The 16,536-nt window shown below is 37.9% G+C and overlaps 2 protein-coding genes across 2 annotated transcripts; both read right to left on the bottom strand.

Annotated features, from left to right (window-relative positions):
- Positions 1 to 1,320: 1,320 nt before the first annotated feature.
- DOF7 (dof zinc finger protein DOF3.1) lies at positions 1,321 to 2,432 on the bottom strand. Its single transcript, NM_001300870.1, has one exon. It carries the CDS (start codon positions 2,384 to 2,386, stop codon positions 1,640 to 1,642), a length of 747 nt encoding a protein of 248 aa, NP_001287799.1. The 5' UTR covers positions 2,387 to 2,432; the 3' UTR covers positions 1,321 to 1,639.
- A 5,797-nt stretch (positions 2,433 to 8,229) lies between these two features.
- Positions 8,230 to 11,885, bottom strand: LOC103441571 (ent-kaurene oxidase, chloroplastic-like). Its single transcript, XM_008380257.4, has 8 exons — positions 11,519 to 11,885; positions 11,258 to 11,418; positions 9,978 to 10,139; positions 9,735 to 9,875; positions 9,364 to 9,621; positions 9,115 to 9,276; positions 8,830 to 9,024; positions 8,230 to 8,741 (listed from the first exon to the last, which is right to left on the bottom strand). The coding sequence occupies exons 1-8, from the start codon at positions 11,739 to 11,741 to the stop codon at positions 8,430 to 8,432; spliced, it is 1,614 nt and encodes a 537-aa protein (XP_008378479.1). The 5' UTR covers positions 11,742 to 11,885; the 3' UTR covers positions 8,230 to 8,429.
- Positions 11,886 to 16,536: the final 4,651 nt, after the last annotated feature.

The following is a 16,536-nucleotide window of genomic DNA, read 5'->3' as shown; positions in this document are numbered from 1 at the left end:
TGTATCGATATTAGTTTAAAAAAATCTTATTGAAAGATGTTTTGGTTGTCTTCAAGTTTACAAAGGATTGAGACTGAAATGAATCATGAATTACTCACTTGTATTAAAATTGAAAGATGATATTGATTTTCTACAAGAATATAATAGGAGAATCGTAGCCATTGTTTGTCTACATAAATACGACATCTACTCACAAAAATTAACCCGCTCATTATTGAACTAAAACCTTTCGTCAATAGTAAAGCATTGAGAATTTAATAGTGAGGATAAGGTTAGCATTGTTGACCATGACTTCTGTAGGTTTTCTATATAATTCTTAATTACCTACGGTGCATTGGATTTACCCTCAATTCAACTGTATAGCACAAATCAAGGAAATTTAAAGGGAAAAACAACATTTCTTACATTTTCTTCCATGTAAATATATAAATTAACCCTGATAAAATATTCAAATGATAATTCCAAATGAGGCCCAAACAAGTCTTCAGCAACATATCAACCTGAAAACGACAGTTTCGGGAAGGATGCATGGAAGTGGTCCCTGGTCGGTGGCAAGGCTCAAAATTCTGACATTTTCAACATCATGACAAACAGAAGAGAAAATAAACTCACTGTTCAATTCCAACGTTGAAGGTTGAAGGTTGAAGGTTGACGGTAGAGATGAATCATAAAGTATAAAAACCTTAAAACCTACACTGAGCAGTATAAGGTTAATTGTTGTCCATTTCTGAAGTAGAATATTTACTCTTTACTAAACTATCAGTCATGTCTGGTTTCTTTACTAACCCTATTAATTAAGAGGAGGATTATCTTTTCTGCAGATCTCCTACCTTCCCCTCATTTCCTCGAATTTTTCTCGGTAAAGAAGTTAAAGCTTAATCGTAAGCATTCACGCAGGAGGAGACTGGAGGGAGGGAATTCGAAAAAGAAAGATAATCTGGATCCACTAATTAATCTTCTTCAACCGAAGTTAACGATGTGGGACTCGATTATTCTTCATGCCCTTATACTGATTCTGTGGATACATTTAGAATCCAAGAAAAAAAAAATCTGATAGAGAAGTTAAAAACAAGAACTTGACTAACATTACCAGAATATCGATTATATATCAACAATAACGATCAACAAATAAATAGCGAGCAAGTATTGATAACATACTTGGAGGAAATTCATCATTTCGTCATTTTGGTTAATTTCCCACTTGACATGGATCAGCCTTTTCTATTAACACGTACGATTTAATTATCGTTGATAAACACAAGTTTATAAAAATCGATTGCTGGTCAAATGAAGATATAAAATTTCTCCCAGAAGATAAAATTAAATGGAAGGTAAATGCATTTTAACCCAAAAAGCAGTCGTCTTTGTCCATTTTCTTGCAGCGTTTTGTGTCCAAAAGACGGAGCATTTACAGGACCCAAGAAAAACTAAACCCTAAACCAGACAACAGAGAAGCCAGCAAAAGCAACTAACTTTTGTAACCTATAGCGATATATCTATACCATAACCCACCACCGAAACCCGACCCAGATAACAAAAGGACATGATCAGAAACTAGAACCAAAACCCATAACCCAGAAAAGGAAAATTAAACCTTTTTCTTTTTCTTCCGAATAATGGGTCAGAAGAGTAGCTTTTGTTACTTGGAAGTCTCCAGCTCCGGCCAGGCAAAGCAATCACCATTGTTCTCTGCTATCCCACCATCACCACCAGTCATAATCTGCCACGTGTTGCACCCGACAGAACCCCCAGAAACAGCTCCATTGTTGTGGATAACATTTGTAAAATCACCGACATCGGGATAAGCGAGCACTCCTCTGCCGCCGTCGTAGCCGAAAGTACCCACTTCGTCAAACCCTTGCCCGAGCCCCAACCCGTACCCGAACCCGCTAAACGCCATGAAGCCAGATGCAGGTGGGCCCTGAGCACTCAACAGAGAAGTGAAGCCACCGTTCCCAACAGCGCTCTCGTTCAGGTCCATCAGTTTTTCGTGATCCGTCGCCGTCTCAGGCTTCGGTTCCACCGGAAAGGAATTGGGTTTATCGGGCGCGACGGAGCTGACCTCCTGGGTCAGTGAAGAGGAGGAGGGCGAGCCCGAGGAGGAAGAGCAGGATGGGCGAGAACGCTTGGTGTTCTTGCGAGACCCGCCGCCGACGGGGACATTGCGGAGGGTTCCGCCGTGGGTCCAGTATCGGCGGCAGGACTTGCAGAAGTGGCGTGGCTGGGCGAGGTTGTAATTGTTGTAGTAGCAGAACTTGGTGTTGTCAGAATCGCAGCGGGGGCAGTGAAGCGGCTCGGTCTGCTGCGGCGGAGGGTGGCCCAGGCTGTGCTGGACTCTCGTCGTCATCGACGGTTGCATTAGCGCGTCGGCAGAGTCAAACGGCATCGTGAGTGTGGTCGTTTGGAGAAAGTAGGGGGGAATTTGGGCAGAGAGAGGGGGGAGATATTTTGGAAGTAGAGAGGAGGGTTTTATCGAGGAGTGAAGAAGGTGGCGCGAGTGACACGTGGGACGGCTGAATTACCACCTCCCGATTAATCTGATTTAGTAAATTTAAGTGGGTAAACTTATCCTTTCGTATTTATCTGCTTTTTTTTAAAATTAACTGTTCGGTTAATATTTAGTGACATGCACGGAGGTGGTGACGTGGGTGAATGTGATTGGCAGATTTTCGTGGTTTGTCTTGTGGCCCGTGGGGAAGCTGGCGTATCAGTTAGGGTTTGCGTGATCTCTACTCAACCTTGTTCTTGTCATCAACTTGGCTCTCGGTCGGAAATGAATCGGACCAAGTTCTTCCTCGATCCCTGCAATATTATTTTAAAAAGTTCTCCCCCTTCTTTTTACTGAGATTTTTTTTATAATTTTTTTTTATGCAGACCGTCATTTTTTTAAATTTCAGTTTTATTTATCTTTAATTCACCATATTTATAATCTCGGAAAAATATAACTTTTAAAAAATCAAGTTGTATTGCTATTATCGTTACGATATTCTTTTTAGCATATTTTGTTTTGTGTTCAAACTTTCTTTTCCAGCACATTATTTTTCGCGTTCAAACTTTCTTCAATTTGTAAATACATATTAGCACGGTCCAATTTTTTTATGAGATTAATCTGGTTCTTCGTAGTTCATAACATGGAGTGTAACAATACCTTGTTTGTTATGAATAAATGAAAAAAAGAGAGGGAAAAGGAACATGTACTCCGGGGGGCTAATTAACCGTTGAATAGGGGGGAGAATAAATGAGGACCGACAATATGATGGGTGTCGGGCAGCGTGGGATACAATAATTGGTTTTGCCTGTCCCTTCCTCTTCCTCCTTCCTCTCCTGGGGTATCGTGTTTACCTCCTGTCTCTCTCACTAATATTTTCGTGTCCAGTGTCACAGTTTTTACTCACGACTTACCACAACTTGAACCAACCATCATACATCACACTCGTACATGATCTCTCTCTTCGCATTTCATGCATAAATGTAGGGCTGGTTCGGGTCGGGATCCCGAACCGAAACCCCAAACCCGATTCCCAAACCAAAACATTTCGGGATGGGATTTTATATCCCGAAACCGAACCAAAACTATTGGAATTCCGAAATTCGGGATTCCCGAAAGTGTTTCGGGATTTTCGGGAAACTTCGGGATTTTCCCGAAAGTCCATTTACTACCTACTAAAAAGTGCAATGCTTGTAAGAAGAAAATCATAAGCTTAATATAAGCACATAATTCTGAAGACAAATAATGTACTATAAAAAAACCACCTATATTATCACTACATATGCAGGAAAGTAACAATAAACCATAAATTCATGTGATTTTCAATAATTAATCTCGCTTAAGTGATCATTAGAGTAAAACGAGCTTGAGTTAAGAAATTAGAACGAGAACAACGGAAATTCAAAATAATCTCGCAACGGTCAAACACCCAGAAGTGAAAAGTCAAACTTTTTCCAAATATTCGTTTCATTTTCCTGCATTTTCCTATCAACCAAACACGACGCAAGCCGATTACAAATTAAATTACCGAGAGAATCGATGTAATCCCCGAGCTTCTGGCACCAGAGCCTGTGCGAGTCCTCAGAGAGAGGCTCGAACACCAAGTCCTTCCTCGCCACAGCTCCTCTGTTCGCGCCACAGCAGATTCCAGCTCCGCCTTCCACAAAAGCTCTTATCCTAATCTTCGGACCTTCCGCCGTGAACCCCAGGACCTCCTTCTCGACAATCAAGCTCCGTTGAAGAAGAAGTGAGATGATTTCTTTCTCATTCTCTCTTGAGGCACAGAGATGAAGCGTTGCATGCAACTGGGAAAGCTTCTAGGCCTACTAACCTGGATTTTGGGACTCGATTGGTGTCGGATTCGAGTGTGTGAGTGAGTCGATGGAGAAGCGTCAGTCCATGGAGAAGCGGTGTGAGTCAATGGACGACGAGGACCGGCATGGATTCCTTTGTTCCAAACTTGTTCGATCAGGCTGGAGTCGACGGAGGAGTGGAGCGGCGTGAGTCAATGGAGTGATGGACGATGAGGAGCGGCGTGGATTCGACGGAGGAGTGGAGCGGGGGGACTGTGAGAGTGAGTGACTGTGAGAGTGAGTGAGGTGAGCGGCGCCAGTGAGGTGAGAGAGCGAGAGCGACTGAGAGAGTCTGATGATAACCTAAGTTCTAACAAACAAATGACCTAACTATGGACGGTTGGATTTGATTTTAACAAATCCAACGGTTCAAGTAATTCCTAATTAAAAATTAAAAATAAATAAATATATATATATAAATTATTCGGTTCGGTTCGGGATTCCCGAAAGATTTCAAAGCAGTGGCCAAATCCCAAACCGAAAATTTCGGGTCGGGATCGGTTTCGGGTACCGAATGTTTCGGGATATTTGTTTCGGGAATTTTTCGGGATAATTTCGGGACGGGATCGGGACGGTTCGGGATTTTCGGGAAAAAATTCCACCCCTACATAAACGTAGAGAGCCATTCTCGTATTACGTGAGATTAGCGTTGATTCGTTTGAGATTCAAACATAGAAGAGAAATGTTTTTGTTATAAGTGCGATACGGAAGACTCTTTAGAAGCTCGGCAAGCGCCTGTTTAAATTTTTCTCTTTTTATATCTAAATTAATATTTTTTTGTCTTCTTATCTCCCTCATTACATAATACATACAATTATTAAATCACGAGTATCCACTTGAACAAACTATACATATCATGCATATATTGTAGCATGGATGCTTATGTTCTCTCCTCTGCTCCGCCCCTTGGATATCGTGTGTACCTCCTCTCTCGGTACTAAAGCCTTGTGTCTAGTCTAATAGTACCAGAACCCTAGCTACATTTACATGCCAGCTAGTCGTGCAGCTCCCTACCCTCAAGATTCTTATCGCAAGTAATGAGTGGTACTTGGTGCCCAGGTCACTCAACTCACCCCCTTTCAGTCATTCGCTTCAACTTTGTCGTAGTTCTTGCTCCCCGCGACCCTGCTACCTTTCATTTCCTTTTTTTTTCGTGGGTTTTTCGAGTACATGTCAATACATATTATATCATAAGATTCTCAATCGTTAGATCGTTAATTATAAAATATTTGGCATATACATTTATTTGCTCATTTACTTAGTTCATGACAGCGAGTTTCGCACCTCTTTTTTCATACCTTTGTACTTCTCTCTTTTTCTCTAATTGTTAGATTGATAAAATCAAAAGAGGATTAGAGAATGAACAGAGAGAAATGAGGGTAAAAGAAAAAAACGAGCGTTGCATGGTGAGTAATGAGTACGTACTAGTTTTTGGTGCGTATGAGCTCGTACATAGTATAAGGCTAGTACGCAAGCGGCTCCAGCAACTAGCCAAGCCAAGCTATAAAGGGAGGAAGTCATCGATCTGTGTCAAAACTACAGATGCTCTTCCGCGACAATGTCTTCTTTCTGTTACTGTCAATCACATAGTATGGAGTTTATGCCGATCACTGTCACCTTTCAGCCCCATTTTTCCGGTCAGTGTTTTTGACGACTTCTCAACGGTGACTACCGACGGTCCCCTGTACACTATACTAAACCCTAGCACTAACCCTAATTCAGGAAGAAAAACTTGGGTCTAAGTGTAACGTGATTGTACATTCACGTGTGATTACATTTCTCATATTCAATCTCTTTTTTTGCATGAGGAGAATGGTATAACGGAGTCTTTTGTTTTGTTTTAATAAACTATTTGGTACTGAGATGCTACTAAGTATTGTGTTTATCTGGTGATAATATGACGGATCTGGTTCTATTAGCGGTCATGCTAATAGCAATCACTGCTTAAGTATGAAATCAGATGCCTTAATTATTCGATTAATTTGGCCATGACATCCATCAGCAGCCTCTTGTTTCACACGTCAACTTTCTTGCATAAAGAAAGTACAAGTTCCATGCACAAATGTTTTAGCAATGTTAAATTATGAAGCAGTCCGAAACGAATCAGAAGGAAGGATCGATAAGTGTCAATCCAATATAGCAATACCAATTTAGTTACATGTTTTAAACATGAATTTACCTTCGAACAGGATGCTAATTAAACTTCCTTTATCTTTCTGCACTGAAAGTGATTGCTTGGTTATTAGTTGCATATTCAACTGTTTACTCACCCCATTCGTGCTACGAACTGATCCATTTTCAAACTTTCGTTGTATCTAACCCATCTATAACATTGAAGAAGAAATTAGCCACAAATGAAGGATATATGGACGGTTTGACCAATTGAAGTCCTTTTGTTATCCCTTTTGGGCTCACCTAGAACCGACCATTCGGCCACCGCCAGAACTTGCAATTCTGCATGGCAACAACACACAGGTACTAACATTAATTAATTAAGGTGACAGAGAATAATTACCATTTTATGCTTACTCCACAAGGCGATGCGACCAAACTAACAGCTTAATCACCTGTGTTCTTCTATTTATTTTTTGACACTTGAAATATCTGCTTGAATATTGAGCACTTCAAAAAATTTCTCCAAAACGACTTAACTGAGGCTTAAATAATGTTGCCATTACAAAATGATTGGTGCGACAAATGCTGTGTGTACTTCACCCTAGCTAGTTAGTTGTCAGTATAAATACATCAACATTGACATTTTAGTTTTTTAGTGTTTAAATACATCAACTTGGTGCGATGGCAAGTGCCTTCGCCCATGAGCGGTAGGTCTTGGGTTCGAGACTTGGGAGCAGCCTCTCCATAAATGGGGGTAAGGCTAGCCGACATTCACCTCTCCCAGACCCTGCGTAAAGCGGGAGCCTTATGAACTGGATACGAGTGTTTAAATTCGACACAGGCTACATGAGATAATCAAGAGAATAAACCACAAAATAGCATTTATAGATGCTTTTAACTATTTAAGCGATAAACTCCTTGCACGACAACTTAGTTTTTACTGCGAAATACTTCCAACAGTAGCTCACCGAAACTCTTCAATCGCCATTAGCAAGTGGCCGGACAAAACACCCCAAAAGTCTATTTTGTACAAATGATCCAGGTCTATGTTCAATGTGCTCCAAAGACGTTGGTACGGTCAAGTGGGGGCAAGTTCAAAGAATCTATACATGCTTCTTTAATTTTACTTTTGTGTATCTTTCAGAAAAGTGACGCGGGATATGAGATGATCAACTGCGCTACATTTATAATAATTTTAACCACCTAAGTTATAAAAAATTTACACGATATAGTTTTTTGCTCCAAAATTATTAGTAAAAAAGTTAACAAGTAGTAAAAATTAGGCTATTCTTGTGAAATTTCAATGTGTTGGTTCAATTTTCCGTTATAGCAGTTGTTCTAAAGATGTATGACAGAAGGAACGAAGGGATCCAAACGATATCGAATTTGTGGGTTGTTTTTTGTTTCTATAACATATAAAATGAAATAAATAAAATTTTCGGAAACAACAAACGCTCTAATTTCAGCTCTCACCGCTAAAATAATAAAATTTTAGTATGTCAATGATATATGATAGGTCGCCGATATTTAATTTTGAATATTCCAACCATTGAAATTTAATTTTAATCCATTGTAATCTCAAACCCTACAATACAAATAGATACCCGGTTTGGGTATCCCAAAAGTCTCCTTGAGTGGATGGAATTGTCTTTACGAGGTCGGTAGGGAAATGGGGCATCCCAAAACTCCAATTCCCGTCGTTATCGATGATCCGCGTCGTAAGCTTTACTTAAATAAATCTCACGGTACTAAAATAAAAGTAAAAATAAACGATTGTCGACATCATACGCTCTATTAAAAAAGATTCTACGGTACTACGGTAAGTGTTTGCAAAAAAGATACAAGGATGTTTGATATTATTCAACCAAAAAAAGAAACTCAAAACTTATTCAACTGTGATATTACACGTCTCTTCAGGTTGATAAAATCCCAAAACCATCTAGAAGTATTTTTAGGCCTAACTTTCTAGGCTACTAATTTCTTGGTTTGAGGATTGCGTGCATTGGATGCAGTTTGTGAGTGGTGAGCCCGACGGTGTCCACATTTTCCTCTTCTCCATCTCTCAGATTCCACTCAAACTCCTGTACCAGCCTTCCGATGGTGGTGCACGCTATCAGCATCGCCTGAAGAGAACCGGCACACACCCTCTTTCCAGCTCCAAATGCCATTGTCTTGTACAAATCGATTGGATCGTATTTTGGTTCCAAAAATCTCTCTGGCTTCCATTCTTCGGGGCTTTCCCATTGGTTCTTGTCCATGTTGCACCCGTATATGTTAATCGCGATCTGCACAATAACACAACTTAGTAAAAGATCGATAACAATGTTGTGAAAAAGTGAAAAAATAAATCTAATGGAAACATTTCTCAGGTACCTCTGTTCCGGCTGGAACATAGTAACCGCCTAATTGGGTATCTTCATGCACATATCTTAGAGGAACTATAGGAGCTGGACTGTGCTTCCTTAAAGTCTCATGGAAAACAGCACCCAGATACGGCATCTGGGATAAGTGTTCCTCATTAATCTTGTTGGTTCCACAAACATTTTGGATTTCTTCAAAGAGACGATCCTGTTACATTACGAGGCAAAGTTAGCCAATGACAGTTACTACGTAAAAGAAAAACGTTGTGCATACAAAATGGAAAAAAATAGAAATAACCTGTCGTTTCTGATCTTTTGCAAGTTCATACATAGCCCACTCTGTTGTTACCAATGTAGTATCCGCTGTCTCGATAATTGTCTCCCAAAGCAACATGACTATTTGCTCTGGTGTTAGCGTTTTTGCTTCAGAAAGCAAGTAGTCGATATAACAATTCAATTCCTGTTTCATACATCAGTCAAGTTACAGATACAACTACTAAGAAGTTCCCAAAAAAAGAGACTGCATTTGAAAGCAAGAAAAGAGAACCTCTCCTGAAGCAATTCGCTTCTTCTGCTCCTTGATCAGGGCATTCATTACTGCTTTCCTGCGGTGATAGAGTCTCTGAATTTTATTCTCTATGGTCTTATTAGGAACCCATCTCAGGTAAGGGAAGAAGTCTCTCCAATCAACCTCGATTGCACCCTCCATTATGTCAAGCACAAGAACCTTAAAGATCTCGTCTCTTGATAATGTAGTACCAAGCTCCTCCACATAAATGCCGTCTTCTATGTTCTTACCTATAGCCTGCATCCATTATGTTAGATTCTACTAGATTCTCAACTTCGCAGTTGTAACATCAAGTATAAGGAACAAGCGTTACAGAATACTTATACTACTAAAATAAAAGCAACACTCACCTGCTTCAAAGAAATTCCAAAGAGTTCAGACTCGAATATCTTTCTGAAATTTATAGCTTCTTGAGGAGAGTTCTTTACATGAGCATGCAATCGGCTTGCAACATTATCCCTCATGGTATCTCTGTGGCTTCGGTGCCGCTTCTGAATATAATTAATTAATGGAGTTATATAACAAGATCTACCATATGATGGCATAAGAAATAGTATGCGCTTTAAGTTAGAACAACAACCGCAACAACAAACCTGAGCATTTGCTCCAAGAACATTTGTGAGTATGTATCGTTTTATCATCTTGTGAAAATCGTTGTAGTCACTTATTGCAACCATACATTTATCGTAAGTGAGAATCTTTAGTGCATTTGATAGCTTTTTCGTGGACATGGACGGATATCTGGTCACCATGGCCTGAAACAATCATTAGAGCAGAAACTGGTTACCGATTATTACAACCCTTCATACAAGGAAAAAATACGATAATGAATCAATGATACATAAGCATTCATATGTAGAGGATAAAACCATCCCCGTAATACATTAGTTCATCAGAACATATTGAATTATTAAGAACCAGAACTTTCATTGTTATGACCCTTGAGCGTTGCAATACGCGTCAAGGACATGCCTATTGCTCATCAACTCTATAACGATGTCAATGGAAAATATTACACCCATAAGTCGGAAATCAGTAGAAAACTCAGTCGAATGGATCTTTCGTGGCTTTAAGATAGAACACAATATGTTAATTGCAAATGCTAAACTATGCTTCTCATAAATTGCCAACTTCAGCTACTCCAGTTTTCGTTGCACGGATTAATTAATTACTCCGCATGAGGAGATTCAAAAAATCAAAGCCTGAGAAAATTCGACTCTCCTCTAGATCAAATTTCAAAGTTGTGAACACGATATCACTCCGAGTTCTCTGTTTGCAACCAAACTTCAGCCGAATTTAAAACAATAATCCTTGAGAGTTAGTTTTTTTTTAAATAATTTTAAACAATTTCTGAAGTCCACACCAACCAAAGAAAAATGGTGAAGACTGGTAGACTAACCAAGTCAACCGGTCCAAAGGCCAAACTCAACCAAATAATCTCACTCGGAAGTTTCAGTGATGGATAAACTCTGATTTCACTTGGTAATAACAAACTTCAATGAAGGTCAATTTACTTATCCAGCAAATAACATAAGTACCCTTCGATCATGTGACATCGTTCCTAGTGAATTTTTTTTTCCTTATTTGACAAAGGCTATTCTATAAAAAAAGTGATTTTCGCACACATTTTCCATCTAGGTACAAACCCTGATTTACTTTTAGCCTTTGAAATAAATAAATTGAAAGAGTATTCACGAACATGAATAAACAAGGTGTGCAAAAAGAAAAAACATGTGCGGAAATCATTTCTCTATTGTATTCTAATTACTCTAATTTAGAGTAGTGAGTTCTCGAACTTGGAAGACGCTGCGCCCGCGCTCCCAGCCAACTGCTCTAACTCACGTCTTTCAATCACTGAGTAAAAGAAATCTACCTCTTTGGCGACATCAGTTGAATTGAGAACAACCATGGTGGAAGCACCAGTCTTGATGGAATATATTGGCCCGTACTCCTCAGCCCACCTAGTAAACGTCTTGTACGGCTTCTTCTCCTTCAGCTGTAGCAAGTTCCCCACCAGAGGCAGCCCTGGCACAACTGCAAATTTCCCAATTTACCCACCAACCATTTCAACAAAACTCATAAATCCCCAACCAAAAAAACACTAAAATAAAAGTGGGAAATTAGAAATAAGTACCTGGAACAGAAGGGAGTTTGGAAAAAGCATTCTTCTTGGTAAAGACGAAAGATTTGACGGAAAACAGGAAGAGCAGAGACAGAGCAGCAATGGCAGCAGGGAATGCAAAGGGCATTGCTTGGAAATCTTGGAGAATCTGGCTCAAGGGGGCCATTGATTTTCTGAGGAAGTTGAGAGGAAAGGTGCTGGGTCTGCTGCTGTGGGTTGGTTGTGCAAGTTGCATTCACCCAGCAGAGAACAGCACAGATATATACCGATACGATCGAGAGGGGGGATTGGAATGAGCGGAAGATTACGGTGTGATAAAAAGGGAAGTTAAACAGGGTTAGGGTGGCATGATAAACATTACCAGGGAGTGAGTTGGCTAAAAGACAAGATGAAAATTCGTCGTCTTTATAAGGAAGCTGAGGAGAGGAATATGCCCACTATAGTATGTCGACCGAAATGCTACTAAACCCCGTTATAACATACAATAAATATGATTAACTAGAAATATCAGATGGATGACATCTTTATTGTACCATGGCTCTTAACTCTTAAAGCATATCAACGAGAATTACAATAAATTAGAAGAAGAGGAATCGGTTCATTCATAAGAGCGTTTTTTACGATCTTCAATTATATGTTCTTATTATGAAAAGGTTTAACACATATTAGAACAATTATTAGGCGAGTATGGACAATCCTTTGTTAGTTGTTAGGATATTTCTTAATCAAGTCTATTATCAAATGGAAGATACTCGTAATCGCATTTATATTCTTATATCCGATCATAATAAGTCTTACCAAATAAAGATTATGTAATTGGTTAATTAGAGTTAAAGACTCTGTTATACTAGCCATATTGGAGCTGCAAGATCATTTGACTTAAATATTAAGTCACTTAAATAATAAGTTATTCGAGAATCAAGTGATTGATTGACAAGTCAATGATACATGCAATTACGTTTATATTGAACGATAATGATACTGGACTTCGAAACTCGCTGTTGGTGTGGAAACCAAACATTGAAATGTCTCCATGAGTCTTCCCGTAACTTGTCACCAATTGTTCCTTAAAAAAGATAATGTTACCATGTTTGAGTCAATCCCGTACTATTTAAAATATGTCGCAATGACATTCACGTCCTAAATAAATTTCTCCCCGGCTCATGGCTCTCTAAACTTGATCATGTCAACGTCTTTGTACTTAAAAAGTTCGAGAACGGTTATGCAATGTGGATCATAGTTGCGGTATTGATCTGGATTCTTGCATTTAGAAAGTTTGTGCCGTTTTGGAAACGGAGCAGTCGTTATCAGGCGTGAAGACGAAATAGGGGATTGAGATGTCACATGGGTATCGAAGGGGTTCCAGGTTCCATTCATGACATGGCCTCGAATTGGAAACACATGAATAAAGATACCTTGTACGTGTAACCAAAACAAAGTGTTTGCTCTGTTTACTATGTTTCCACATATTGTTCTGTTTAAGTTACGTGATATATTATATCACGTGTTATAATAATAAGAGTAAACAATGGTGTTGATGTGTTTTACCATTTACATTGTACTTGGATGATGCTGGAGATATCATCTTTACAAATCATATTTGTAAACCACATGGTGTGACAATTGATTGTTAGATTCCTTATTTAAATCACTAAAAATAGAATTCAACCATTAATTGTAGATTATGTGGTTTACAAAATACGGTCTATAAAGAAAATATCCCTAACATTTTCTTAATAGAAAATTGATTAGTGGCGGATAAGATTAGAAGTGAAGTACATATAATTTTTTTGGGTTCAATATCAAAACTAAAAAAATATATATGTGAGAAATCACTTCTAAAAGATTCAATGAATCAAATAAAAGAAGGAGTGCATTTGTTCTCACCTCTTTAAAGTGAGGATGATACCCACCCAACACCAATTACCGATAAATTAGTTTAAATTTTCAAATTCGTATTTTAAATCAATTAAACCAAATTAATAAATAAATAACCAATAAAGAGGTGACCATCACTTTAATTTAGACTGAGTAAAAATTGCGCCGTGCCACACAAAAACTTTTGGGTTCAAGCGTTAAAAAGGGAATTGTTATGTTGGTTCAGTGTAATTGCAACAATTTGTGGCCGGCCCAATCCAAAGGTTTTGGCAAGCTTTTATCTTGATTGGATTCATTTGGCAATAAGGCTCGACTTTATTGTTTAAGAAAGTCTTTCTCCCAGCTCCAGCCCAATATTTGTTAAAACTCCAGCCCAATGTTCCATGTAAATTTCATTTATACCATATTTCATAGATGTTCACATTTCTTACAGATGATTACTTGTTATTTCAAAGAATTAATTATTGTTGAAAGACAACACAGACTAGAGATATTTACGCCTTCAAGTGCCGATGTCCAATGCTGCGGCACACTCGTAAGAAGCATGATGTCGTACTTGTTTATGAGAGCATGTCAAAATACTAGTAAGAGATATAAAGGAGACACGTAGTTGGGAACAGTAGAGCTATGGCTTATGACGGACATTTACACTCGAGGATTTATCTTTGCATGGAAAAGACAGTCCACCTCCAGCCACAAACACTTCACGTTGCACTTGGCAATTGGCAAGGTCGTCTCAAATCTCATGTGGAGACTCGTCTCGAGGGCCAAAAGTCACCAAACACAGAGAGAGAGATGTTATATTTTTGCATGGTAGTCCCCATTAATGTTCTCAATTGCTTTACTTTAGAAAAACTAATGATGAACTTTTAGGTAAAGCAAAATTTGAATGGAATTGACATCATCAATCATCATCATCATATTCAACAAGAGAAGAAAATAATAGAAAAAAACACAAAGCAAGGGTACCAAATTCAAAAGGAAAAGGGACGGTGGGTCTGCTGAATAATTCAGGAATTAACCAAAAATATTGTTGAACTAATATATAAGGTAATGAACCCAGCAGCACAGCACCGCACCGCACCTACGCCTTTGTCACTTTGCGCTCCACAAACCAACCAACAGGCAATATCCATTCCATGTCTATATATTAAGCTACAAGCACAGTACGTATATTGCGCGGTGGACCACAAAAGCACCAACCATGAAGCATGCAAAACATGAAACGTCGTATTTCGAGCTGTGCTGCATTATGATATACATGCCATGCACACACAACAAAATATGATACCTAATTTACCCTAATTCGTATTCATAAATCCACCAAAACTGTAGCATCCCTATCAGACCAATTAGAAAAAGTTGTGTAAGTCTGCTTAATTAGTGTAACTCTCGTGCCAAAGTGAGAATGATCACCACATGGCTAGTGAAACCAAAGCACGTAATCAAATTTCATGTTTTTATAATAACTTTTTATGTATGATGTAATTCGGTACCTTACTTAAGTTTTTTTCTTATTACAATGTAGTGAAAATTATAATTTAGTATTAAAAAACAACTTGCTCAAGTTTCACTTACTTCGATAGGTCTCTTACACACTCATGTTTAATTTTGATCGTTGATTATGTTTGATTTATTCAATTCAATTATTAGAATAAAAAGGAATGTGAAAAACTAAAATTAGTATGCAAAACTCAATCACTTTCTTGTTTTAATACCTATATCTTTCAAGGAAAATATAAAAGTATCGATATATTTGGTGGGAGTCGATCTACCTCTCCTCAAGAATTGGATTAATTATGTACAAGTACAAGATGCAGACGTTGTTCTTGCTTGGGGTTAACTCATGGCGTGGCATCTCAGCAAACAAACAGAAGAAAATTAAATATATATATATATATATATACAAGACAGATGAATGTGGTAAAAACTTTTCAGAATCCAGAAGACTAGGAACTTCTGCTGCTCTTATCTTATGTTTTTGGGAAGAAGAAAACCCTATTATATCGGGTAGCCAAATATCTTGGAAATAATATTTAAACGAAAATATTGGACCTCACGTTTCATAGGCTTATAAAAAAATTTATGGTGGTGAACTCTGCATTACTTTAGTGTTTATTTATTTAATGTTTTGGTAGGTCATTATCCTTACTTTATTATCTTTGACGGTTTGTTATGAGATTAGTTAATCTACATTCAGTTTTGTTTTAAGAGTATTCAATCATACGTTTGCCAAGTAATATATATATATATATATATAAGGCTTTAAGGGAAGGGATCTCTGTTAAAAAAAAATGGAAACATAATATTGACTGTTAGATTTGACTTTAATGAAATTCTGTGACCTATGATTTAATCTCAACCATAAAATTTCATTAAAGTCAAATATAATAGTTAAGAGAGTGTCCCCATCATTTTTTGAAAAATAGAAATCTCTTCCCTTAAAGGGTCTCATATATATATATATATATATATATATATATATGGGGTTATAAATGTCCGTTTTTCTGATAATTTGATGAATAATACTTACGAAAACATAAATTAATATCGCAACAAAACAGGTTAGTTCAATCCATACAAAAATAGTTCAGTACACTCTATAACTAATTAAATTCTGACTGGTCTCGAATTTGTCAAAGTTAGAAGGAATGCACTAGTAAGAATTAGTATTGAAAGTTTTAGGTCAAATTGGTCAATATCCAAAACAAGTGAGTAACCTTTTGCACTGAAATTCCTTGGAAGCTCCATAACCAGAAAACAAAAACAAAAACAAAATGGAAGCTCGTCTCAACAGGAAATCTGGGAATTTACATTTCCATAATACTAAGGACACTATTTAAGGTTTTTGCTCTTTTTCGATTCAAAGGTTGTTGAGACAGTGAAGTCATTATTCATATTTCCTGGTGGCAACAAACAAAGTGTAGGCAATTTGTTGCCACATGATTTTATAAAGATTATCGACCATTATATCTCATAAAATATATAAAAAAAAATGAAAAGCAAAATATCATTTAAGTTGACCACCTTTCGAAATGGTGACAGCTAACTAAAGCGGGACACCACAATGCATGCATCATTCATTGATTTGCAATTGTGATTTTTAATTTAATTTTATTGGTTAATTCATAACATAATTATGAAGAGACTTT

The sequence above is a fragment of the Malus domestica genome, chromosome 15 (genome assembly GCF_042453785.1).
Source record: "Malus domestica chromosome 15, GDT2T_hap1".
Classification (NCBI taxonomy): domain Eukaryota; kingdom Viridiplantae; phylum Streptophyta; class Magnoliopsida; order Rosales; family Rosaceae; genus Malus; species Malus domestica.
The sequence above is the reverse complement of the archived record's forward strand: the minus strand, read 5'-3'. Positions and strand labels throughout refer to the sequence as shown.

Excerpts from the sequence above, each read along its gene's own strand:
- DOF7 (NM_001300870.1), bottom strand. The coding sequence starts at position 2,386 with ATGCCGTTTGACTCTGCCGACGCGCTAATGCAACCGTCGATGACGACG.
- LOC103441571 (XM_008380257.4), bottom strand. The coding sequence starts at position 11,741 with ATGCAACTTGCACAACCAACCCACAGCAGCAGACCCAGCACCTTTCCT. Across the intron at positions 9,622-9,734 it reads TTGGAATTTCTTTGAAGCAG|GCTATAGGTAAGAACATAGA; the intron begins GTGAGTGTTGCT and ends TAATGGATGCAG. Across the intron at positions 9,025-9,114 it reads CAAAAGATCAGAAACGACAG|GATCGTCTCTTTGAAGAAAT; the intron begins GTTATTTCTATT and ends GTAATGTAACAG.